Source organism: Papaver somniferum, chromosome 3 (assembly GCF_003573695.1).
Source record: "Papaver somniferum cultivar HN1 chromosome 3, ASM357369v1, whole genome shotgun sequence".
Taxonomy (NCBI): Eukaryota; Viridiplantae; Streptophyta; class Magnoliopsida; order Ranunculales; family Papaveraceae; genus Papaver; species Papaver somniferum.
Window position 1 is genome coordinate 169,227,573 of NC_039360.1, and position 27,998 is coordinate 169,255,570.

The following is a 27,998-nucleotide window of genomic DNA, read 5'->3' on the forward strand; positions in this document are numbered from 1 at the left end:
TCCGTTTATCTTGATCAGTAAAAACTTTTCCACTTTTGTATTTTCGTAATGAATATTTTTTTCTTTTGGTTAATTTGATAGATTTGGAAACGGAATCTCCCCGAAACAACATTGTACCAGTATCTCGCTTGGGGCCGAGACAAACCGGAATCCGAGATCAATTACATTGATTTGGTGTTGTTAAAAGAATCAGATTCAAACATGTATATCACACGTGTGTTTTCACTACTCAATGATAAGGAAAGGCTTGACAGCATCAGGATGACGATTCAAAATACCTTTATTTATGTACACAGACCCAATCCAGAACTAGAGCATTGACAAACACAAAGAAGACTCCCTTTGAGCTTACAATGTCTACCAAATTAAAAATCGAGGTTGAAGCTCTAGTATTTGACTGTTTCTTTTACTATAAGTTGTCTAATTTTTAAAAATCTTTTTGCAACAATCTTCGAGGGTAGTATACTATACTAACATTATCCAAATGGTGTTGTAGGAGAAATCAACATTATCATAATTTGATTTTAAAACTAAAAAGGCCCTAATTCAAATTGGAATTAATAACTGTGAATTATCTTATTCACAAAACAAAAGAAAACAAATTAGGAACTGATCTTACGAGGGTCGCGTGGGAAAAGCGAAGTCTTACTGATGTTGTTCAAAGCACAAAAAAGCATCACCTCTCGCTCCAATCCATCTCCAAATCCACCGATGTACCATACTGAAATCCATCTATATATGTTTGATCAGTTCCAAGACCCTCTGCTCTAGTTCTCAAGAGCTCATGTACGTGCACACGTTGACCTCCTGAAATGATCTCCTCATCTCAAATAAAGACATCAAATTAATTGTTGTATGCAGGGTTGTCATAACATACATGGCATGGTGTAAAAAGACCTAATAGCCGATGGATACCGGTGAAGTATATAGAACTCAGTGCCATATTTTTTTCAAGTAAGAGCTTCCCTAACTTCCTCTCCACTTCTTTATTTTAGTCACCAAGAGGATCAACTTCAACACCACTTCCTTCAACATCTGAACCCCTTCTTCAAAAGTAAGAACTTGTTTGTTTGCAGCTGACTCGGCGTCTGAATCTGAGTCAACCCCTGACTCGGACCGAGTCAGCAGTCAGACCGTTTGTTTTCCATTTTGAGTCAGATCTGACTCGACCTCTGACTCAGACATAACCCCTGACTCGGACTCATTTGAGTCAGGTAACAAAATACCCCTGACTCATGAGACCAAACCACTAACTCACTTATTTCCGAGTCAGATGAGTCAGATCTGACTCAAAACAAACATATCGACTCAGATCCAGATGAGTCAGGTGATTTCACTCAGATCCAGATGATTCAGATCCAGACGACTCAGATGAGTCAGGAGTAAACAAACATGGTGTAAGTCTCTGAGTCTTCCTTAGGTACTTCAGAGGCATAAAGGGATACTGTTCCCCACTGGTCTCAAGTTCTTTTTTTCAGTTCTCATTCAAATTATAGAATATTCTAACAAATAGGTCGTCTACAATGTTCATCACCTCAAATTAGTACTCCTTAATCTCCATTTCCACATCAAGACTAGTAAATTCACATAAATTTTTGTGTGTGAAGGAGTCCTCTGCCCTGAAAACAGGTCAACCTCAAAGACAAGCATGCAGTCACTACACATTGAAAACTGCTTGTGAAGTTGTGGTGATTATGCTAGGCAAGCATGGCGGCCTTTATAGTCAAGTATGAAGACAGATACACCGCCTTCACTTGCGCATGCTATCAATTTTGGTGTATGGATTCCAATAAATTCTTTAGATAACAAGTACTGCCTAAATGAAGTTTCAACTTGAGACTGAATGCGGAAAATCGCTTGGTTGGAAGGAGTGTGCAAATCTAAAGCCCGAAAGTTTAAACTTTTATCCTGGTAAACGCCAACAAGTTGTTCGTCAGCATGCAAAGCTTTCTCAATAGCTTCACTGACCGCTGCGTCATCAATATTGATTGGAAGCATGGGTAAAGCTTTACTAATCCCATAGATTTTCCTGACTTGTTTTTCAACCTGCTGGGTTGCCCCTTTTATTGGAGCATCAGGAACTGATACAATCCCTTCCACATCCACATGATATTCTGTTAGGGGAATTATCTATCCGAGACGCTATGCACAATATGGAACCTACACAATTAATAATACGCAATACCCAGGTACGAGGAAAATAATACGAATCACACAACACCGAAGATTAACGTGGAAAACCTCTCGAATGCGAAGAGTAAACAACCACGGGCAAATTTCCACTATGACAAATATTGGGGTTACAACAAATTCTCCCAAACTGGGATGTCACACAACTTCAAGATGCATACAGCACTTGGGTAATAATGCTCTCTTTCTCTACTCACTAACCGCTAACGATGAATAACTAATTCTTTACCAAATACTTAGGTAGATTCAACCAATAACAAAACAAGGAAATACCTTTGAAGAAATGTAGGATGCAATGGATAAATCTTCACCAACCAAAACGGTCCTTCGCTAGAACACCCTTCTTCTCCAAACTCTCTCAAATCATCACCAAGACACAACTATATAGCTCCCCATTTTCTCCTTCCTCTTGTTTTTCTCATGGCAGCAAACACCTCTTATTTTTTCGCAATTTTTTCTTCTTCGTGAACAAGAGATATATCAACTTAGTTTCCTTTTCCAAACTTACCTCCTTTATTTAGATCTGCATTACTTGATTAAGGGACAACCTAATCGTTGGGCCATAAGGAGTGACCAGCCCAACCGATTGTTTGCTCAAACTTGTTGCAAACTTCACCATTTGCCGACTAATGAGATTTTCCGCAACTGTAATAACACACTGAATAGTGAAGCCCTGCTCTCTCAAAACCAACAATATTTTTACCAACAGGACGGGTTGTTTGAATTCGACCACAGACAAGAACTGTTTTATCCTTCAAACTTTCGTTCACCAATCCAAATTCTAGTCAATTTTCGTCCAGTAACAGCTTTTGATTGTATATCTTGAAGCGGAACTTCCCCATAATTTTATGTCAATGGATCAGCTTTTATTGAGGCAGAAGCGAGAGCAGCAGCACTAGCTGCTGCAGCTTCTTGTTAACGTTTAAGTTTCTGATGTTTCATTGCTTCTTTCTTTGCAGCTTTTTTGCTCAAAGTAGTCCCACCTTCTTCTTCTGCAACATTAGAATTGAAATTGACGTTTAGTCCCAAAGTTAGTGGGATTTAGATACACTAGTCCAGGGTCCTCAGACCTAGTACTCCCTAGTCCTAAAAAAGCCCGTGTAAACAGTTTGGTCCAAATTTTTAACGAGTTACTCCAAACTCGTAACGATCCAAATTAATCCGTTACTATAATTGCCCATCTGTATGAGCATACAGGAATAAGAATGAGTTTTTAATTTTTAGATCTCAGATTCAAATCAGGAGAGAGACAGACAGATATTTTGAGGCGATTTCTTGGATTCAATCGTTTGTTCATTAGATTTCGATCTCAGGTTAGAGACTTCGATTTCAATCTCATCTTTCATTCGATTTTGTTTGTTACTTTTATTATATGTTTTTGATTATTTATTTTTTTAATGCATGAGATGAAATAGATTTTGTCTTTCATCTTGCTTTCGGTCTTTTGATTTCTGTTTTTGGTTTTGAATTTATTATTTGTTAGTGTTCGTGGGTGAAAATTGTTTCTGCCAGTTTTGGTAAATTCGAGTGTGTGGATGAGAAACGAATCTAAACCCTAAAGAATGTACTGCGCGGGAGTACTTTTGATTCGAGGGATCAATCTGTACAATCCTGGCCTAAACCAAGAAATGGTCGTTCCACGCTTGCTTCGGTCACAAAGTAAAGGAGAAGGGTTGGTCTTAGGGAGGGAAGAGAAGAGAGTGTTGAGACTAGAATGGTTGATTCTGAAGATGTGGCTTGTTTTATGAATTGTATCAGAAAGTAGAACTGGCTTGTAGAGTGAAAAGCTATCAGTTCTTGGTGATTTCTGGATACTATGTTGTTGCCGACCAAAACTTGTTTTTTGGTGGAAATAGGTGAAGCCTATTTATACAAGTCATATTGAAACGTACCCTGGTCTCGTAGGAAGTGGGAACGATTCGGTGATGGAAGAGTGGAGTAACGTATAACCGTCAGAAACCCATGCTTCCATGATGAAGGAAGTGGATCCGTTTACACCCGTTACTTCTTGCCGCCACTAATTATCCCACTTCATGACACTTTCTAATAACGGGCGTGTTGCACGCCGCACGCTGTAAACCTCCAGACCAATACCCTGATGAGTATCCCCCTGTGACATGTTTGATGTCTCGAGTGTTTTCGTGGAAAACATGTAGCACTTTGCTCTGTGCGTCAAGTCAAAGTCAAGAGTCTTGCCACAGGAAAATAACATGTGATGCTATTAGGCACGTCTTGGCTGGTCGCCTAAAACTTGCCACGAGTCCGTCAGTTTGGTGGAAAACTTGGATGGCTGAGATTGCATCTATGAGGAAGGGTAGCCGTTGATTATGGATACCTTATGTTGGCGCCTGGTAATGACACAGTGGCGTTTTGGTGTATGCCAGTGGCACTGCGGCATGACTGGTATAACTCGTGCATGCCAGTGGCACGGTGGTATAAGTGGCGCCTGGCGTAGCCATGGCCACGAGATTTAAGCGGCTGGTCGCTTGAAACTTGCCACAAGTTTGTCAGTTCGATGGCGAATTTGGATGGCTGAGATTAAATCTCATGAGGAAGGATGACCATTGATTATGGCCATATCTTGTTGTATAGAAAAGTGGCGCCATTGGCATAGTGGCGTCTGGCGTAGCCATGGCATAGCGGCATGCCAGTGGCGTAGCCGTGGCAGTTGTTTTGGCATATTGGGGTTAGACCCAAATATGGCTCTGGCAACATTGGCCATGTTGCTAAGTTAAACTTAAGGCCTTAGGAGAATCACTTAACCTAGTTGGCATGGCGACTTTAGATAAACTAGGGTTTGGCGTATCGAAACCTTAATTAGCACGTGCGCTGCGGCACGGTGGTGTGGCTGAGATAGCTGGCACATGCCAGTGGCACGATTATGCAAGTATCGCCTGACGTATCCATGGCCGCTAGATTTTGGCACATTGGTGTTAGACCCGAAATGTGGTTTGGCAACATTGGCCTTGTTGCCACATCAATCCCAATGCTCTGTGGAACGTTACTTGGCTTGGTTGGCGTAGCAACTTTGCCTAAATTAGGGTTTGGCATGCCCAAACCCTAATTAGTGTGTGGCATGCGGACGCGTCATGGCAACACTTTTTGTGCAAATGGTACCATAGTTGTTCCAAGGGAACTATAGCAAGGCCATGATGTGGAAACGACCACACGAGTAAGGATTACCATGGGTGGCTATGATATGGCGCCATTCCTAAGGTTTCCTGGGTCCCACACGGCTCGTGGCATGTTTTGGCATGCTGCCGCAACGTGGCATGTTGGCATGCCGCTTATCTCATTGGCGCAACATGGCATGTTTGGCATGTTGGCGCGGTTTTTGGAAAGCCAATTGGCTTCACGACTATCTGGCGCAGTTTCCCTTTTTTAATACTGTGGGAAGTTTAGACCAACCTGATTGGTCAGAAAAGAGGGTCGGACAAGCATGGATGTGGCTACACTTCTGGTGTGAGTGTGGCGGCTTTAGAGCGACCTGATTGGTCGATGGGAAATGGGGCCGGTAAGTATGGGCCCGGCCACAACTTATGTGTGTGTGACGAGTTTAAGGCGACCTGATTGGTCGAGGGAAATAGGGCTAGTTTAGGATGAGGCGTGGCCGGTGGAAAATGGCGCCGACTGGCTTAAGGCATGGCCACGTCTCTCTTTGTTGCTGCTCCTATCCTGCGGCTCCTTGTTTTTTGATTCTGGGCAAGATTTTGCACCTACTAATCCATGACAAATTAATCACCTAGTTTGCCTAGGATTAATTTCGACAAGCAAGGTCTGATATACTGCGCAAGGCGCAAAATCCTAACTTTTACAAGTTAGTCGGGGTAATTGATTGATTTTATGTGTTGACGCAGAGTTCTTTTAAGTTCATTGCCAGAGAGCAGCATGCTTTCTGATTGAATAACTTATGCAAAAACCTCATCCTTGATACTTGGAAATTCGTACTACCCTGCTGCGAGTGAGCACAAATCGTCATGTCATATCAACATTAAGGGTTCATCAGGGGAACATAGCATAGAAAGCATTCAAGGAAACTTATATTAAGTGAATATATGTAAGGTGCCAAGATTTACAGAATATCTGGGATTGTTGCTACATGCACCATTCTGGTGAATTTCACAAGAAAATATTGAGTTGCTCAATGAATGTGTCAGTGAAGAGGTTGAACACTCATCACTTTTACATGGCTCTGTCTCTTTGCAGAGTGACGGCCTATTAGATGCATGGTTTTACAATTTTAGCCCTGAACTAAAAGCCACCATCAACAGTTAGGTTTTGATTTTCATGAAACTCTTTTGATTTATGTTTTTCATTTTGATCTTTATTTTTATTTGTTTTTGGATGTATGATATGAAATCGATTTTCGATCTTTGATTCTTTTTATTTTCCATTTCTTCATCTGTGTGTTTAATTAATGTTTATTCATGTTTTCCATTGATAGAGTAATTGATTTTATTTTATTTTTGACTATGCAGAATGTGTACTTTTTTGTACACTGTATATGTTCTGATTTTTTTGTGATTTAAGGTTGATTCGAAAAATTAATTCTCTAATAAATTTATATATGATTCAGATCTTTAGATGTTACATCTTTGTGTTACTATATTCGGTTGAGATCTTTTAGATGTGACCCAATTTTTTTTTAATAATTATTTGATTTATCATTTGTGTGTTGATTGAACCTAAGAATGCTATTTTTCGAGATATTTTGTATGTTGTTTAGAGCTTTGATGTGTTTTTGATATATGTTTTCTGTAATATGCAGGTTATCAACCATGTCTGAGAAGATTGTGTATGCTATCTTGAATCATGGTGAGCATTCGCCCCTATTTGGTAGATGTGAACATATTTGTACAGTGAAATTCTCTATGATGAATGCTTGGGTTGTATTGTTTGAATCAATGCTCTATTTTGTTATTTTATGTAAATATTTACATACTTGTACACTAGTATGCTCTGTGATGAATGCATGACCTTTTTTGTTGGTATATATGCTAGATTTTGGTACTTTTCTATAGATGTGTACTTGTTTGTACACTGAAATGCTATGTGATGAATATATGGTCTGTCATACGAGTATGGATGCTAGATTTTGTTAGGTTTTTATAGAGGTATACATGTCCTGTGGGTATGATGCTAAAATTTGTTAGTTTTTTGTAGAGGTGTAAATGTTTATACACTAGTATATGTTTCACTTTGTATAGCATGTTCATGCACTTTAATGTACACCGTATATGTTATTGATATTTTTTTTGTTGTAATATATAGGGTACCAACCATGTCTGAGTATTTGGTCATATATTGGTACATGCGTACATATTTTTACACTAAAACTTTCTCTCTGATAAATGCATGGGTTGTTTTGTTTGAGCCAATGCTCTATTTCTATTGTTTTCTGCAGATGTGTACATACTTGTACACTAGTATGGTCTCTCATGATTTTATGTCTGTCTTGCGGATATGGATGTTGAATTTGGATTTTTGAAACTGTGTACATAATTTTACACCATTGTGTTGTCTCAATATTATATGGCATGCTTTATTGGTATGCATTTGTACTCTTATCCACCTTTGACATTTTTCTTTGTAATAGGTGCATGAATCATTTGGTCGCAGTTAATGAAGATTGTTGGACATGAATACGATGCCGAGATGATTACCTCTTGATTATTCTATTTATAAATGGTGGATGTCACTAGGGTAAGTTTCTTTACCTTCACAATTGAACTTGAAACCTTACTTTGAGCATAGTTCACCATAGTAATAATGTAGATGATATTCGGATTGATGATATGTCACACTTCAAACTTGTTAGGAATTATATGATTTCATATGTTATAAATTTAGGGACTCAAGCTCAAAAATATTTTATTCATTATGGGTAGTGATATTGTTGCTTAGATACACGATTCAAGTTGTATGTGTGTATAAAATGGTGCACGTTGTGCTGTCTCATTTATATATGGCATTTTATGGGTACAAATGTGCACATGTTGATTGTTTTGAAGATGTGTATAGTTCTGCAACTAAGTGTACATAGTTGTACACATGCTTTTTCTTAATGTGTACATATTTATACACATGTTTATTATTTTTAAATTTGCGCATAGTTCCACAACTTTATGTTGTTTTGCTTTTTTCAGATCATTTCATTGGTGTTTTATGTTTTATTTTCCAGGATGAAGATTATCGTATTGATGTCAAAAAGACAGGTAAAAGCTCTTATGGATAGGATCATTAGTCTCATATCCATGTCTCCATTTGGAAGACGAAGAACTCAACGCAATAAAATTGTTATGGAGAAGTAAAGAATACCTATGATGTACACTGAGTGCTTTACGTGCCCCTCCCTTGATGATTTACTATCCTTCTTGCTTACGTATTTGTGCTTTTTGTTTTCTTGTAGCTTGTTAAAATGGATGGTATATAGTATCTTATTAATTTGAAGAATCTAGTTTGGTTTTTAGTTCAATACACGTGTCTTTATTTCTACAGGTATGAATAATTTTTTGACATGTCAGTACATGTTCAACAACATGTACATTTTGATTTTCTAACCTGTCAGTAGATGTGCACCATCATGTACACCATTATGTACACATGATTATTATTTTTTACCTATAATATACCCTGTAAATTTGACGCAAATCTACATTCAAAACATCATTCACACTAATAATAAGATTAATTCAAGGTTTACTAGTAATAATACTTTCTTAAGAAAGTTAAGAAACATAGTTGTCAATAGTTTAACAAAGTTACAAACAATTTAAGCAAGTTTCAAATAGCAATCAAGTTGTTGCTCTCCTACTCGCACAATAATCTTGGTATTCTTTATCTTCTGCGATATTTTACACTTTGGCAGGATCACCGATAGGTTTCTGCAGTTTCTGATGCTACCATCTCCAATAAGTATGTGCACACCTACAAAAATCAGACAAATCCAGCTTCAAAAATTTATAAAACATGTCATATATCCATAAGATTAGGGGTGTCAACGGGTCCGGGTCCTCCCGGGTATCACTAGACCCGGACCCGGACCCTACTTATAAAGGTCGGGTCAGGTTCCTAGTGGTTCTGGGTCCGGTTCCTAAATTTGTGGACCCAGAAACGGACCCGTTTAAATACCCGGGTACCCGTCGGTTCTGGGTACCTATTGGGTCTAAAGAAAACTATTTAAAAAATTTCAAAAACTTAATATATTTCTCTTTTTAGCTTGGATTTAAGTAATTTTTATAAAAATTATTATTATTTCTTATGAATGTACTAAATAAAGATTAAATGTAAGAGAAAAAATTTAAATGAGTAAAATATCAAAGCTAAAAGTAGAAAAAATACTTATAATTTTGCTAAAAACATGAATAAAAGAATGAATAAACGGGTACCCGATACCCGCGGGTACCTAATGGGTATTACCCGTTCGGACCCGTTTAAATTCGGGTCCAATCGGGTCCTAAGTAGCTAATGGGTTCAACTTTAGGACCCGGAACCGGACCCTAATATACCGGGTCCGGTTCCGGATCCGGGTAATGGGTACCCATTGATAGCCCTACATAAGATAGCTTACTAGTGTACTAGTATGTACACCCAACAAATCCAACGTCAAAAATATAAAGGACCCGCGACGTCCGTACTCACAAAACGGATCATATATCCATGACATAACATACTAGTGTACAAGTATGTAAACACCTACAAAAATCTTACAAATCCAATCTTCATGCTCACACAAGAAAGGTCATATGCCCATGGCAAGATACATCAATGTATAAGTATGTACACACCTATAAAAATGGCACAACCTAACATTCAAAACCACAAAATAGGTCATATTCCCATGAGATGATACATTCATGTACAAGTATGTACACAACTACAAAAATTTGACAAATCCAACATACATGATCACACGAAACATGACATATATCCATGACATGATACAGCAGAGTACAAGTATGTACACACCTATAAAAATGGCAAAACTACGACATTCAAAACCACAAAACAGGTCATATTTCCCATGACATGATACAACGGCGTACAAGTATGTAACTCCTGAACAAATCTAACAAAAACAACATGGTGCCCACGAAATAATCCATACATCCTTGAGCTATCATACATGTGTACAAATCTAAACACAACCACAACTAATTTAAGTAAAATAGAATCCATACTCACGTTACAGTCCATATACCCCTGAAATAACATGTTGTTGTACAACTCTTTGCACAACTACAACAAATCTAACAAAAACAACATTCATACCTACATAACAATCCATAGACCCCTGAAATAACATTACAATGTATAAATTTGTGCACTACCACAACAAATCTGTACACTACCAACATTCATGCCCACAGAACAATCCATACATCCCTGAAACAACACTACGGTGTACAGAACTTAAAGCTATCACAAAAAATCTCACAAAAACGACATTCATACACACAAAACAATCCATACATCCCTGACACATCACTGCGGTGTACAAATGTGTACACTATCACAAAAAAAGTCAAACAAAAACAACATTCACACACATAACAAGCCATACATCCCTAAAACAACATGCCGATATACAGATCCGTACACTATCATATCAAATCTAACAAAAATAGCATTCATACACATATAATAGGCCATACATCACTGAAACAACACGTCGGTGTACAGATCTGTATACTATCACAAAAAATCTAACAAAATAGCACTCGTACACACATAACAGTCCAATATATGAAAGTAGATTATGATCTTACCTTTTGTTACTTGAATAGATGTTGAATCTTCTTTTGTTGTTGTTTTTTCTTCTTTGAAGGTCTTGATTTCTCTTCAATCACCGATTTCCTTTTAGATAATGATGGTTTTGGATCTTTTACTACCTGATTAGATGTTGAAAATTTAATGTTTGTTGTCGTTTTATTCTCTTTGAAGCTGTTGATTTATTTTAATTCATTGATTTCGATTTAGATGATGATTCTGGACTATTTGTTGTTGGGTCTTCTTCACCATGATGTTACTGCTGCTGCGACGTTCATCCATGACTAGGGTTTTGATTTGAATCTTCACCAGTTTCTGTTTCTTTTTCTCTCGGTTAAATGATTATTTTGATTTATTTATTTTTCATTTTTTTCTTCTAGTTTTTATTCTGCTATTGAGAAAAATAACTGTTTTAATTCGCAATACGTATGGATTACGAAAAACGTGTGAAGGATATTAATGTCTTTGTATCTTTTTGGACTAATATGTACCTAGCTAACTCGGGATGGACTAAACAGTACTTTTGGACTGGTTTCTGGACTAAACCGTATTTTTCCCTTGTTCTCCGGGTGCAACGATGAAGAATGTGTTTTGTTAACTGAAGTACTCATGATGGAAGTCTAAGAATGTGTCTCACAATGTAAGATTTTACATTGTGAAGAAGATATATTGTTGTATTGATAAGTTGTGTCTGAAACAGACTTACAATGAAGCATTTATAAGACAACAAGATATGTAAAGTGACACAACCCTAAGGCAACATTTCATCTTATCCTAAGGCATAAACTGAGCATATTCTAAACTACTAAAAATAGAAATGTAAGTGTAATAATCCTTACTTTACAAAGATAAAACAGTAATAAGTAATACTACTCTAACATTCCCCCTCAAACTGAAGTAGGGAGCAAAACATATACATCAGTTTGCCGAAAGACTAACAAGGCATGTCGAAAAGTTTCTGAAAGCAAATTCCCGTGTAGAAAACTCCTCCCAGAATCCATAGGAGCAAGCATGTAATAACATCATCTGTAATCTTGGCAGAAGCAACATTCGACTCGCCATTTGCATTATCAACATATTCACAGGATGTAACAATCAAGCAGTTGATACAATAACTCTCCAATAGAACAAGCTGAAATGTTGTGCAGTTTCAATCATAGGCTTATGTTGTGGGTTCAACAATAGCGAGGACAACATCAGGTGGAGCTAGCAGCATAGATAACTTGTTGTGGATCTGAACCAACCACATTAGAATTAACTAGACCACAAGTAACAGCATATTGCAATGAAGTTGTAGCATCAAAATCTTGTATATAGCATACAACAGCATCCCCAACAGTTAGACATTCATTTACATATCCTAATACTTCACCTCAAATTGATGTCCACTGCCTATACAAAGGAATCAATTTGCAGATGAAAAATAAAACAACACCAAATCTCATTCTTGATTCTTCAAACTTCAAATTTACTTCAACTTTTGTATGAGAAAATTGGTGTTTCTTTTCAAATTCATAGTGTGGGATAGTCAGAATACCTCTTCAATTGGTAGTATTGATTTATGTTGATTAACAACATAATTGGTATTGGTTATTGATCTGTGTGGGTTAACATATATGATTGGTAATGGTTTTGGTATTGATTTGTTTTGATATCGTTGTTTAGAATTGATTTAAAATTGTTGTTGGATTAGTGGTGAAACAGATTTGAATCCAGGTATTAAGAAGTTTTAAACTGGTTTTATGATGTTTTGAGTGGTAGTTCTGATGATGAAAAATGGTTTTAGAGATTTGTTAATAGGTGTTGAAGATGTATCAGAAAAATCTGATGGTGTTAATAATGAGTGCCGGTAGACAAAGACATCAATATGATAAGATGTATTAAATGATGATAAGAGTTTTTGAGTAATTGAAACTGGTTTTGAAAAGAATGATTTCACATATTAGAACAGGATTTTCCTTCTTCATTACCAATTGTGGGTTACTAGTAACAATCCAAAGCGCAGATTTCTCCAAACCAGATTGATACAAACCATTTTCAAATATATTAAATCCTTCTTTGACATTACATACAGGTTGTAATTGAAGGTTTGAGGCATTCATTGAAGATATGTAAGATGTGGAAAACCCCACAAAACCAAGAAGGAGAATAAATTTCAATACCTGATACAAATTCCAGAGGAACCCATTATTCTCCAACTCTTCTTCTTCTTCCACTTCATGCTTCTCTTCTTCTTCTTCTTCTTCTTCTTCTTCTTCTATTTCAACGTCACTTTCAGCATGTTCAGAAGAACCCTTCTTTGTAATTGATTCTTCTTCACTAGTAGTAGTACTACTTAAACTAGACTCATCTCCTTGAGATGACGAAGAAACACCATCATATTCTTTTTCATCAGAACAAGATTGTTCTGCTTGCTGCTTCAAGTCTTCCTCTCTTCGTTTAAGTATCTCCATTCTGCGATTAGGGTTAAAGCAAAGAACTTTGGGTCTTGGGGATAAGAAATTTGTTTTTAGATCGTAAGGGGTTTCTTCTGAATCTGTCAATTTTGAAGAAGTAGGTGTAATCTGAGATGATTGAAGATATGGGGGTACTGAAAAATCAATAATTTTGTGGGGTAATTGTATCTGAGATGAAGAATTAGAGGTTTTTAAATTAAGATTCGGGGTGTTTGAAATATGGGTTGTTGTTGATAATGTTTCAGAGAAAATTGTATAAGAAGTAATTATCCAATATGATGTTTAAGTTGCAGAAGTTGTAGATCTGAAATTATTCTTCATGTTCTTGAGTTCTTCGGTTCTTCCACTTCTAATTACGGTGAATATACGAAAGAAATACAGAAAAATAACTCTGTTGGTGAGCGGAATAAGATTGAGATTGAGTAGCAGAGATTGTAGAGATTTAGAGAAAAGTTTTATCTTCTAAAGGTTTGGAGAAGTAGAAAGGATCGATGAAATTGAAACTTAGATGGTGAAGAAGAAACTTGTGATGGCGGCGGCTATTACAGCGGAAGTGAAGGGATCGAACCCTCCTGATACCATGTAAGATTTTACGTTGTGAAGAAGATATGTTGTTGTATTGGTAAGTTGTGTCTGAAACAGACATACAATGAAGCATTTATAGGACAATAAGATATGTAAAGTGACACAGCCCTAAGGCAACATTTGATCCTATCCTAAGGCATAAACTGAGCATATTCTAAACTACTAGAAATAGAAATGTAAGGGCAATAATCCTTACTTTACAAAGATAAAACAGTAATAAGTAATACTACTCTAACATTCCGGGCCTAACAAGTTTGACCGCCCGCCACCCTTGGGGACTTACGAGTTTGACTGCCCGCCAGCCTCTGAAAGAACCACTTTTTAGGGACCATGGTTTTTTTTGGGGGACCATGATCTTATTAGAAATATCTAGATAAGGTGTGACCTAGATTTACTTCTAATGTCTTACCCAAAATAAAACCATGGTACCTCACAAAAAAAACTATGGTCCCAAAAAAACGGTTCCCTCTGAAATCCTAAAAGAATAAGGAGTTGACGAGATTATATATCACCGGACTTTTGTAGGACAGCTCCTTATCAAATATTCCATACTTATCTTGTTTTCCTATTCAGTTAAGAACATCCTTTTGAGAGGAACAGGAGTATCACCATCTATAAATACCTACTGCAGGTCACCTTGTCAACCTACAATAAATCTAGCTAGGGCACGAAGAAAGTTATATCCGCAGTAACTTTTCTAATCAACCACAAATGGCGGTTGAAGAAGATTTTGTCTTTGTCTCTTCTGCAGAAGGGAAAAAAGAATACCCTGGAAAACTTACGGGTTATGTCTTTTTCACTTGTATTGTTGCTGCTTGTGGTGGTCTCTTGTTCGGATACGATATCGGTATCTCTGGTAAGTTTTTCCCTTGTCTTATAAGTCTTTCTGTTCTTGATATATCTTTGATTCTCTTTTTAAGTTTTGAATTATTATTATTTTATTTTTGTATTTTTTATACCCTGCATATGATTTATGATGTGATGACGGTTTTAACTTTATTTTTACGTGTATAGGTGGAGTTACTGCTATGGCACCATTCCTGCAGAAGTTCTTCCCAACCGTTTACAGACAGCAAATTGGTGTTGAATCAGCTAATCAGTACTGTAAATTTAACAGCGCAACTTTAACTCTATTTACATCATCTTTGTATTTAGCAGCTTTACAAGCATCAATTGGTGCCTCCTCTGTAAGTAATAAGTTAGGACGCAAATTCACAATGTTTTGTGGAGGTTTAGCTTTTCTTGTTGGTACTTCTCTCAATGGTTTCGCTATGAATATTACAATGCTTATTATCGGACGTATGTTGCTCGGCATTGGTGTTGGTTTTGCCAATCAGGTACTTTTTTTTAAAAAAAATTTCTCTTTGTTGCTGGCTTTAAGGTGTATATTTTGGGTTAACATGCGTATTTGTACCATGGCATAGTGTTAACATGCGTTAACAAAGATGGGTTTTGGCTTACAGTCTGTGCCGCTATATCTTTCGGAGATGGCACCATATAAATACAGGGGAGCACTTAATAGTTTCTTCCAATTGATGATTACTGTTGGAATTTTCGTTGCGAATGTATTAAATTACTATACGGCCAAGATGGAGAATGGTGAAGGATGGAGAGTAAGTTTGGGTCTAGCAGCTGTGCCTGCAATTATAATGACAGTTGGTGCAGTTTTCCTACCTGATACTCCTAATTCCATCATAGATCGTAACAAACCTGGAGAAGCTAAGAAACTTCTCCAGCGTATTCGTGGCATTGTGAACATTGACGACGAATTCAACGATTTAGTTGCTGCGAGTACTGAATCCAAGAAGTATGAAGGCCAATGGACCACCTTAATGCAGAGAAGATACAAACCTCATCTAGTTATGTCCATACTTATCCCATTCTTCCAGCAATTTACTGGTATTAACGTGGTTATGTTTTACGGTCCGGTTCTCTTTAAGTCAATCGGGTTTGGTGAATCCGCCTCCCTTATGTCTGCTGTGATTACTGGTATGGTTAATATCTTTGCTACATTGGCCGCAATCAATGTTGTGGACAAAGAGGGAAGAAGGTTTTTGTTTCTTCAGGGTGGTTGTCAAATGTTTATCTTTCAGGTACTTCCAACTCTAGCTAACTCATTCTTTCTTCTCCGTATTCCGCCTAGTTTTATGTATTCACTGAATCGTATATGCTAATGTTTCAGGTGCTTGTGGGTATTTTAATATGGATTAAGTTCGGAGTAGATGGCATTGGAACGATACCTCAAGGGTATGCGCAACTTGTCGTTACGTGCATTTGTCTATTTGTGGCAGGATTTGCTTGGTCTTGGGGTCCTCTAGGATGGTTAGTACCTAGTGAGATAACCCCACTTGAGATCAGATCAGCAGCTCAAAGTATCACTGTTGTGGTGAATATGCTCTTCAGATTCGTAATTGCTCAACTTATCTTGAGCATGTTATGCACTATGAAGTTCGGACTGTTCTTCTTTTTCGGTGGTTTTGTGGCTATCATGACTCTTTTCGTCTACTTCTTTGTACCTGAGACTAAAGGAATTCCAATGGAAGAAATGTCTCGAGTATGGAAAGACCATTGGTATTGGGGAAGATTTATGACTCCAGATATTGAGTTGGAGGGCAAGCACAGAACTTTGCAAGATTTTGAAATCTTGGACAAGAACAAGGACATGTAGAATGGGAAAAGAGTTTCTTTTTTTTGTTTTTTTGTTTGTTTTTGATAGACATTTTCTTTATCGTTATCAGCTTTTCCTATTTCAGTATAGATAATTGTCCTCATCTTTTGAATAGTATTAACATACTGCTGTGGTATTTTATTATTTTAATCATTTAGTAGCAGTTTATGACTACATGTTTGCATACCCCAACTATACACTAAGGCCAGTTCTTATGGGCATAGCAAACTGGCTTGTTTGCCAGTTTTGCACCCACTATGTCAAGTTTCTACCGAGCGGTCGAGTCTCGGTGTAGCAAAAACCGGTAGGTCTACTTTTCACCGCCAGCAGTCTAGACTCGACCGCTTATATGATCGCATCTAACGGTCATCATTTCATCATCCTATAAATACAATATCAAATTTCATTTCAGTTCATACCATTTCTTAAATCTCCATTCTTTCACTCCACAAATCCGACATGTCAGTTCGAGTTCGAACTCGCAGATTTAGCATAGCTGAAGATGAATCTATTTGCAGGCATTATGTTTTTGTTATACAAGATATGGTCAATGATGGACAACAACAACAATAAGTTACTGTATGGAGTCGCATATTTCAGAGATTTCAAGAAGAAACATTGAATCTCAATAATCGAGATACAAATGGATTGTGTCCTCGCTTCGGAATAATCAGTAAGTATGTGAAGTTGTTTGTTGCCGCACTTACTGAAGGCTATCGAAACCGACAAAATGGACAACCCGCATTTGATGTGGAGCAAATGTGTCGGTTCGAATGGCGCAACAGAGTGGGAAAAGATTTTCAATTCGATGGTTGTTATCTTATCTTGAGGGTGTTGCCTAAATATGATGAGTTTAGATTAACAACCTAAATATGCCTAGCATTTTTAGTGGAGACTCCAAAAGAATTAGGGGCGACACAAAAAGACAAAAGAGGTCACCCGAACGTAAAATGTAGCCATCCCTTATCTCCCGCTTTTTTAATGGCCAAACTACCCTTTACAATCGTTAGATAACTTTACAATCGGGAAGTTAATACACAATCGGGAGTCAATTTAATTTATATAACTCCCGAATATAAAGTATCCCCAAAATAAAATCCTCTATCTTTTGAATTTTGATTATCCTATAATCGGTAGTACATAAAGTTATCTTGACTCCCGATTAAAGTGGACCTTTGGCTAAAATGCTACCATAATTTGTAGTGAATTTAGATTATTTAACTCCCGAAATGAGATTTTGCAAAAATTCTCTATCTTTTGAATTTTGATTATCTTATAATCGGTAGTAAATAAAATCATCTTGACTCCCGATTAAAGTAGACCTTTGGCAAAAATGCTACCATGATCGGTAGTAAATTTAGGTTATTTAACTTCCGAATATAGAGTAGCCCCAAAATGAGATTTTGCAAAAATTCTCTATTTTTTGAATTTTGGTTGAGCCTATAATCGGTAGTAAATGAAGGTATCCTGATTTCCGATTATAAAGTAGACCTCTTTACCGAAATCCTATCATAATCGGTAGTCAAGATAGTTCATATGACTCCCGAATAAAACGAGATTTTGCAAAAATCCTTTATTTTTTGAATTTTAGTTGAGCATATAATCGGTAGTAAATAAAGTTATCTTGACTTCCGATTATGTAGTGGATCTCTTTGCAAATATTCAACCATATTTTGTAGTCAAAATAGTTCATATAACTACCGAATACATAGTAGCCCCAAAATGAGATTTTACAAAAATACTTTTTTTCTGAACTTTGGTTGAGCCTATAATCGGTAGTAAATGAATTTATCATTAACTCCGATTAATAGTAGCCCCAAATACGCATTTCGCACAAATTCATATCAATCGGTAGTCTTTGCGCGTCTCTTAACTACCGATTTACTTTCAACAATCGGTTCAAAAATAACTTCCGATTACGGAAAGGCATTAACGTATTCTACTATCCTTTTGGACATCCCTTAACCTTGTCTATGGGTTGGGAATAAAAAAGTCGCCCCTAAAAATGCCAGGCAAATATGATGCATCTTTCATTTGTATGATGCATCTTTCATTTGTATCAAATTTTAATTTTAAGATATTATTAATATAAAACTAGTGCATCTTTCATTAAGTTCGGAATTTTAATTTACATTAGTGCCTATTTCATTCATCTAGATAATATAAACTAAACATAACTTACAATAAAGACTTTAAAAGTAAAAATTTGGGACAATGTTCTTCATCTTGTTTATCTTTTCATTTCACCAAACTTCCAATCAATGCGCTCATGAACGGAGTTTCCTTTGTTTATCTTCTTCTTTGCCTTCAAATTTTCCTTCCCTTGAACTTTTCTTTGTCTTTTCTTAGTTGGAGGTTTGATTTGGTTAATATCCAAAACTTGTAGACTTCTTTGGTTTTCATCTATTTCTTTATAACCTTCACATATCTTACTAACTAAGGCTTCAAGCACCACTCCAGATTTATCATATTGGGTAGCCAAGTCAAGTTGGGATTCAAACTTTGCCATTTTGAAAGATAAGATAGATAAAGATAGAAACTTTTTGAGTAAAAAATTTGTCGTAATTTTTGTGTTTGAATGTCACATTTTTATAACGGTGGAGAAAGAGCCGTTGGAGGTTTGAAATCTACCGAATGGTTGAGACTCGATCGCTTAACATTTTTACCATAGTACCGCATCCAGTTTGCCAGGCCAGCTGGCATGGCAAATGGGTGGGTTAGCCACCCCCCATAGGAACCGACCTAAGAGCATCTCCAATGATAGGGGTCAAGGTCTTAAATTCATATGACACATAGGATTTAAGACTTTTTCTACCAACTTTTCATCTCCAACACTAGGGTGAAGGTTATAAAAAGAGACCACATGTCCATGTGGGGACCAAGTGGGGGTAAAGGAGAAAGTCTAAATAAGACCTTCTTCATGACCCTGGGTCTTAAGTCCACATCATCTTTTGTCTCTAAATTTAGAAAAAAAAATGTAGATAGAACCTTGGAGATTGGAGATGAAATTTAGGTAGAGAGTGTCATCTTTATTATTTTATGTGATATAGTAAATGACCCACAACCAAAAGGTACTAGTAAGACCTCCACATAGGATGACCTTGACCCCAAGCATTGGAGATGCTCTAACACATTAAAATAAACAACTTTTTACATTCCCAGTTAGAGCGTTTCCAATGCAAGGGGTAAATGTCTTAAAAAAACATGATATATCGGATTTAAGACCTTTTCCACTAAAGTTTTATCCACAATGCCAAAGTCAGGATCATAAAAAAAGATGACATGGCTAAGTACTGGCAAAGAAGAAAGTCTAGATTAGACTTTCTTCATGACCATGTGTCTTAAATGTGAAAGGAAAATATTCCCACATTGCTTGCTTACGCATAATTAACTTAAATATAATATGGAAGGGCCGCTCCACTCATTGCCAATTGGTTTTGAGTTGGATGCCTGCACACTTTAACATGGTATATGTCAGAGCTAGGCCCGACTTTGGCCACAATGACCGAATGAATCTGTACGTGGGGTGTACCGTGACCGAATGTCACCTGCACACTCATGACCACACGTACGTAGGTGCACGTGTTAGGCCAAGTGTGCACGTGAAAGGATAATAGTCACATCGCTTGTTTATGCATAATTAACTTAAATATAATATGGAAGGGACACTCCACTCATTACCAATTGCTTTTAATCCACCTCATCTTTTTGTTTTTAAATTCAAATAAAATGTGTTAGATAAGATCTTATGAATTGGACATAGACTAGCTAAAAAGTCTTATATTTATTTTCTTTTGTCATTTAGCAATGACGGACCCCCAATAAAAGTGTTAATAAGACCTCCACATAGGATTATCTTGACCCCGTGCATTGTATATGCTCTTAGGGTGTTCCTAAGCTTAAACTTGATGCCTGTCACGATACTTCGATACAATCAAGAAACTGACCGGTATATTTTGCACTATTTAATACCCTCGTGATGAAAAGTAACTTGCGGGAGATTTTTTTTTTCTTTTAATAGATAAGGAAAAGAGTGTTACTGACAGATAGTTGTGAGATCATTTTCCTTCCATATTTGAGGACTTGGTTGCCTACCCCTGGCTTTTGTTAATGGCTGGAGATTTTGATAGTCGCTGGACTTTATGTCCCTACAAGTTACTTTTTCAAAAGAGTTTAAACACAAAATAAGCTGATTTATTTTTGAGCTGGTCTTCGAACTGGTTCTTTTGTTTCCTCCTTGCATTATTTTGTTTAGTAGATGATTTGGACCTAACAAGTTGCAAACCTTGCGGTTCTGTTGAGAAACCCACTCTAAAGCATCTTGAGATGCTACGTAATCTCCTTATTCTTTTCCATGGGACCTGACTCCCATTATTTTTTTTCCAATTGTTTCTCTTGTGGTACCTGTTATAAAGACACCAACTCATGTTAGTCATGTGCAATTATCAACGCAAAACATGTAAGCAAAGGATACCTTCAAACTACATGGTTGCTCATTATTTGTATCCAACTGTTAATCATAGTTATTTCTGTTCTTCTAGGAATCAGATTATTGGCAGTGGGGATGTGAGTGGTAATTTGGTTTCCAATGTATCTAGGACACGGGTTGATGTTTTGGAAATCAACTTCACATTTGGCTTTCCATATGAACCACCATATGGTGGCAGCGCACACAAGTTTTCCTATGGCCCAAAATGTATTGTAGGGACAGTATTATTGAACCTGATAGAGCACCAAGTTTCTAAAGAATCAAAACCATGAGCGATATTCTCCAAATTTAAGGATCAATCCACAAAACCTAATAAGGATAGACATTCCATATGCTCTACATCTATTTTTTCATGAAAGTATATGCATTTGCTTTCTGTATATATTCCGGCAGAATGATGAGAAAAAAAGATTGGATATACGACTCAGTTTGGAATACTGATTAACTTCATCTGTTAATTTTCAGCTTAGTTGTACTACTTAATTAAAATGTAATTTCGTTCTACTTAAGTGTACAGACAGTGTACTCCCTCCGTTATTCAATAGATGACCTAGTTCAAGTTTACACAATTCTTAAGGCAAGGAGGAGCTAAGAGTATTTTTAATTATTTTTTACAATTATACCTTTGTGGATAATAACTAGTAAAATTTAGAAATGATTCGTCTCTCAAACTATATCACGGATATTTGTAATATGTATACCATTGAAAAACATTTTAAAACAACTATGGAATGAATATAAACATGACTATCAAATTATACACATTTTTTGTACTGACAATAATCAATTAAAAGGATAGTTTTTAATATTATCTATTGTTTAAGGATATAGATCATCTATTAATGGGACAAATTTAAAAGTAAATAGGTCATCTATTTAGGGAGGGAGAGGTTATGATGCTAACTAATTTGATCTGACTTCCATTTTCACGTTGTTAGGTTCTAATGTTGTGAGATATTCTGATTTACTTTTAAACATTATGAAATTTCTCCACCATAACTGAAATCACGCCCCATTTCTTAATCAAGACGAATATCTAGTAGAACGTTCTGTAACATATCGATGTTGCAATTCTTCTGAAACAGTATTTTCCAACATAAGTTTCTTCCATCACTAATTGGAACAATTAGCAATATATATGAATTTCGGGAATTGTCCCTGTTGGAACAATTAGCAATATAAATGAATTTCGGGAATTTTCCAGGGACGAAGCTAACACAACCATGAGAATCAACTTGATAAGGAAATAAATTGTGTGATAGTTGTTGCTTTGGTTTAAACTAAATACTAACAGTTCAAAGCCTTTGGCACACTGACCCAGTAGTAAGCCTGATAGCTATTAACTAAGGAATGTTCAATGCAAAAGTTACCAGTACCCATGCAATTTATTTCCGTTTGTACTCTCTTTAGTATTTGTCTGCATTGTTAATTGGATTGTTAGTGAGTGAATGTGATTGTCGGAAAATTAAATACAACTGCCGTATATGTGAATAGAAAATTAAATCCTTGGTCTAATAGCGGTTTTTATTTGGATTTTGGGTTGTACAACCGGTCTTGGCTTAATCTTAATTTGGTAGGTCTATTTAAGTCAGTTTCAAGTTTGAAATTAAACGAAACCGAAAACCAAAAACGTGAAGAGAAATCAATTTGGAATTCAGAAGACGCATCACGACTCTTTATTGAAGAGGTACTAGTAATGTCCATAAATACCCTGCACTCCATTAGGTTAGAGTTACAATTAGAAAACTAATAATCATCCTAGTGCATTCAATAAAAATCATTAATTAAGCTTGTGTCATTTAACAGAGTTCATCACTAAAGTTTTGGTCCGTCGTTTCTCAAAGTTTGGAGTGCTACTACACCGATAAGTAAAGTCGTTGAATCCTGAAAGAAAGACATCGACAGTTCATGAGCACCATTGCGGGGTGAATCTGTCTTAAGGCTAGAGGATAATCCTTGCCTCGACTTTGGTTTGTTCTAATTGGGTTTGCATTCTTTTTCTTTTCTATTTTTTACTACAGTATGTGTACAAAATCGCCAATACAATTTTAATATTTTCTTAATTGAAATCTTCTCAAACTTTTGTTTGTATATGAATAAAACTGCCACTTTTAGAAATCCTAAATAATTTTATTTATTTTACAATACCAGTTCTGAATTTCAAGTTTCTTTGAGAATAAATTTAAAGGGGATTTATGTCAAATTCGGTACCCATATTGAACCAAAAGCACCAAATCACATAGTGCCATCAATTTTTACTTATAATCTTTTCGGGTATTCTGAGGTTTTTGTGGCTTATTTAAGAAGCTGGGGACAAGTTAGTAAACTGCTAAAGTCTATACTACAATGATAAGGTTATTGCACGATACGATGACCTGAGTTCCAAAATATCAAATTCTTAATCCCTTTAAAAAAGAATATTACAACTTAGTAAAACTGCCAAGGTCTCTTTTGTCTTTTCTTTTTTGTTTGCTTGGTAAATAGATTTATATTAGAATTGTAACGTACAAACAATTGTTGTACAAAACCCAAATACAAGTTACAACCCACATTAACATTTCAAAATTGAAATGCCTATAAGATCCCAAATGGAAAACCCCATTACAAAAGACCCTAACAGACGAATGCCTGGCCAAAACTCATATACCATACTCGAAAAAACGAGCCCAAATAAATATAAAACCTATTTTGAGGCATACTAAATTTTTTTGAGGCATAATAAATAATGTCAAAATAAGGTCACTAAATAAATAACAACATCACCACTTATCCACCCTTTTTGATAATGGCATAACTACCCTTACATAATTGGTGTTAATGATTATGATTAGATTTGATTAGCTAGGAATTTTAAGGATTGATTAAAAATTAAATTATTAGTGGTGAATTAGTAGATAAATCAAATTCTTGTGAGAGAGTTGGGATTTTGAGAGGAAGAAGAAGAAGTGAAAAAAAACTTGGGTTTTGAATTTTGAGATTTTAGTGATTAGAAGTGACCAAAATGTGTGATTCAAATCATAGGAGTCTATACGAGGTTTAATTTCTTTTCATAAGTTGAATATGTCAAAAAAATTAAATTTTTAAAACCCAGATCTACTGACCAGATGAACAGTTCGGCTGATAACTTTTCAGTCGAACCTCATTTTTTTGAAAATATACCTAGGTTCGGCTGACAAGTTATCAGCCGAACCTAGATATTTTCAAAAAACTGAGGTTCGGCTGAAAAGTTATCAACCGAACCTAGGTATATTTTCAAAAAACTGAGGTTCAGCTGAAAAGTTATCAACCGAACTTCACTCTGTAACTGACGAATATTGGTTCGTCTGATTCAAACAAAATCTAGCAAAGTCGCATTATCCGAACATAGTGTTTCTCTAAGTCATACACTAGGTTCGGCTCAAAATTGATACTCCAAGATCAGCCGAACTGATCTTCTAAAAACCTAATTTCATCTTTGAAATCATATTCCATCGATCAAACAAAATAAAATCAATCAAAAACAAGATGTGTTTGTTACACATACATTCTAAAATACATCTAAGAGCAATTGAGATTTGGATTTCGCACTCCAACATCGCTCACTTCGATTCTTGTTTGCTTTGCTTGATCAATTTCTTGATTGAATTGGAGTCCAAAATGTTTGAGTTTAAAGTTTTTTTTTTTTTTTTTGATTTTTTGAGGATCAGGACACTCTAGTATTTAAATTGTTTAATGATATATAGGCAATTGCACTACCTTTAGATACCCCTTATAAACCCACCCTAGATGGTACAATAAATGAGTATACCTCAAAAAAAATGAGTATGCCTCAAAACACGTTTCATAAATATTGTATAGAACACTTTGAAAAGCCCAAATATCATACAAACATAAGTCCACAAATAAACCTAGTTAAAAAGCCCACAAGAAACCCTAGCAAACATTATGTCTCAAGTGTGCCGTCATCCCCAATGCCTCCACTGTTGCGGCTGCCACTTTTGCCGATCACCGCCATCTGCCTCCAAGCCACGTTCACTTTCACCTCTAATACCATAGTCATCACTCAAAACAAATTCACATACCAATGGAAACGACAGTTGTTATTCGTAAAACGAAAGCGAAGATCACGATGACCGAATATTTTTGATGACCAAACATTAGAAACATTGGTATATTACTGGAACCCTCATGAGAACATTAGAAACACCCCTTCACCAAATATATCAGTACCCATTGCCGTCACTTAGGTAAAGATTTTTTGGACTGAACTAAAACGAAACGAAAAACGAAACGAAAACTAGATTTACGTGGAGATTTTATGAGTAAATGAATGTGGGATAGGGAGAAGCAGATGGAGTTGCAGGCAAACAAGAATATCCAAGGTCTCGTATTCCATGACACCTGATATGGCAAAACTAATACCTACAACCAAATGCAAACTTGGGTACCCGAACACTCCTGCTCATGAGCATCCTCTTGCTAAGGAGAGAGAATTAGCTATAAAACTAGATGCCTGTAATTCACGACTTGGAGACCAGAAATTCAACTCTTAGAGGATTTATCCGAAACAGTAAGAATGATAAAAATGCTCTTACAAAAAGTCCTAGACAGTAAAATTACTGAGAAAGTTTGACTCTGATTTCTCTACCATTAATCCGCAACAATGTTAGCTCCTGGGATGGAGATAAGAGCTTCTCCAATGGTGAATGTGGATATTTCATATGTGGCATCACTTCTAAGACATCCTTTGAGTATAAAATCCTATATATTAGGAAAAATAAAATTTTATCTCCAACCCATAAAGTTTTCTATTAACTTTTTACTTAATTGTAGGTATATAATTGGTTAAAATCCTTTCCATTTTTATTTTTCAATGATTTTATTAATAAAAAGTGTGACTAGGATGAGAAGACATCCTCTAAGTGAATGTCTAAAACTAGAGGTTCACCTAGAGGATGTCTAACTATTTTTTTTCCACATCATCAATGGGTTGGTGATGATTTTTTATAAATATGGTTGTGCATCCTATGTGGATTAAGACTTTTTTCTTCACACACATTCCATTGGAGAGGCTCTAAGCAAACCAAAGTAATAGCATAAAATTGTTGGAATTCGCTGCCATTAGCATAGTCTAGGCAATTTCATGCACGCCCACGCCCACAAGTACTGTCAAAACCCATGTAGTTTTTCTAATACTGACAGGGCCGTCCCTGAGGCAAAGTCACCAAAGTTTGACTTTGGGGCAACACTGCTAAGGGGGCAACAAAAAAAGGATGTTCTCCAAGGTGTTTCTACTTGAAACAAAATAAAGTTGGTCTAAAACGTGCATAAAAGTAAGTTATAGGACTGATAGCCCAGAAAATAAAGGGGCATATTATTTCAATGAATTAGTTTAGTGGCCAAAAAGTAAATATCTAATAACAACGAGATTCCAAGAACAACATTGCTCCCTAAATCAATTGCGCTCTCTCAAACTCTCTTTCTCCCTTCTGTGCTCAACGACCACCGTTAATTTTATCACAGTGAAACTGTTATATGGATGATTCATTTCTATTTGATCTTTTCATTTTTCAAGTAAATCCCAATTGTATGTTTAGTACAAAACTTCAGATCCCATTTACTAAAGGATTTGTTAGTGGTAGATTTATTACAATTTTAGAGTTATTTTAAAGCATGATACGCTTGATCTATATAAAATTATGTAGTTGCAGGAAATTCTACAACACACCCCTTGTATTATCATGACTATGATTTCTAGATCTAAACTTATTTGATATGAAAATAAAGATAAAGATAATGAAAATAGAAAATAAGATACAAGATTTACGTGGTTCGATCAATTTGATCTACATCCATGGGGTTAGGTTTCACTATGATCATTGAATTACATATGAATTACATTGAGACTCCATTAATGAGTATTTGGAGCTCTCTCTCTGGTTTTTGGGGAAAAATAAGAAGATAATAATAGTACAAGTTACTTTTCTCTCTCATACCTTTCTCTTTATATAGGATGGTACCTAGTGGATGACAGCTCACATATAGTGGAGTACAGCTCATATTATCTCGCGCCCAAACTACATTCTCGCAAGCTTCGCTACCTTCTCGCAAACTCTCTCTATAATTTCGCAGGCTCTATCTATAATTTCACAAATTCTTACTGTTGCGAAATTCTAAATAATCCTGGGAAATTCTGAATAGTTCTGCGAAATTCTAAATAGTTCTGGAAATTCTGAATAATCCTGCGAAATTTTGAATAGTTCTGCGAAATTCTGAACAATTCTGCGAAATTCTGAAAAATTCTACGAAATTCTGGAATTTTTTTCACTGCTTTTGAGAAGCATTATTTTGTTGTTTTAGAATCATGGTATTGCAGTAGTAGTTCATGGAGACGCATCGGAAGTAAGCCTAATTTTTAGACTTAGGCTAATTTGCAGCCGTTTTCTAATTTCTATTTGTGGACAATTCATGTTTTTCCTAGAACTGCCAAAGCCAAGAAGAAAACTGAATGACACTTACGGGGCAACAATTTTATCTTCTCTTCCGGGCAGCAAAATCTCAGGGCCCTGAATACTGATGTGTTGGTACAAAAATCCCATGGCGGATGCCTTTCAAGTGGTAGTTAAATTAAGAAAATTAAATATCGTAGTACATGACAAATTGGCGATAGTCAATTTTAGAAGACGCATTCAATTGATTCAGAAAAAAGCTAAGCGCATTTTCACATATAACTAAACTCTTAAGTGCCATCCAACAGCCTCTAAAATTTAAAATAATATTTTTGTAAAAATAATTAAATAGGAAAATTGGCTATCTGAGTAAGCTGACAAAAAAAAAAAAAAGAAATTGTCTATGAGAAAAA

At 36.1% G+C, this 27,998-nt stretch overlaps 1 protein-coding gene and 1 pseudogene across 1 annotated transcript; one reads left to right on the plus strand and one right to left on the minus strand.

Annotated features, from left to right (window-relative positions):
- Nucleotides 1–602: 602 nt before the first annotated feature.
- LOC113360329 lies at nucleotides 603–13,412 on the minus strand (annotated as a pseudogene).
- A 1,299-nt stretch (nucleotides 13,413–14,711) lies between these two features.
- On the plus strand, nucleotides 14,712–19,339 carry LOC113360330 (sugar transport protein MST7-like). The gene is made up of 5 exons (XM_026603849.1): nucleotides 14,712–14,856; nucleotides 15,015–15,337; nucleotides 15,464–16,093; nucleotides 16,183–16,600; nucleotides 19,260–19,339. The coding sequence occupies exons 1-5, from the start codon at nucleotides 14,712–14,714 to the stop codon at nucleotides 19,337–19,339; spliced, it is 1,596 nt and encodes a 531-aa protein (XP_026459634.1).
- The last annotated feature ends 8,659 nt before the right edge of the window (nucleotides 19,340–27,998 follow it).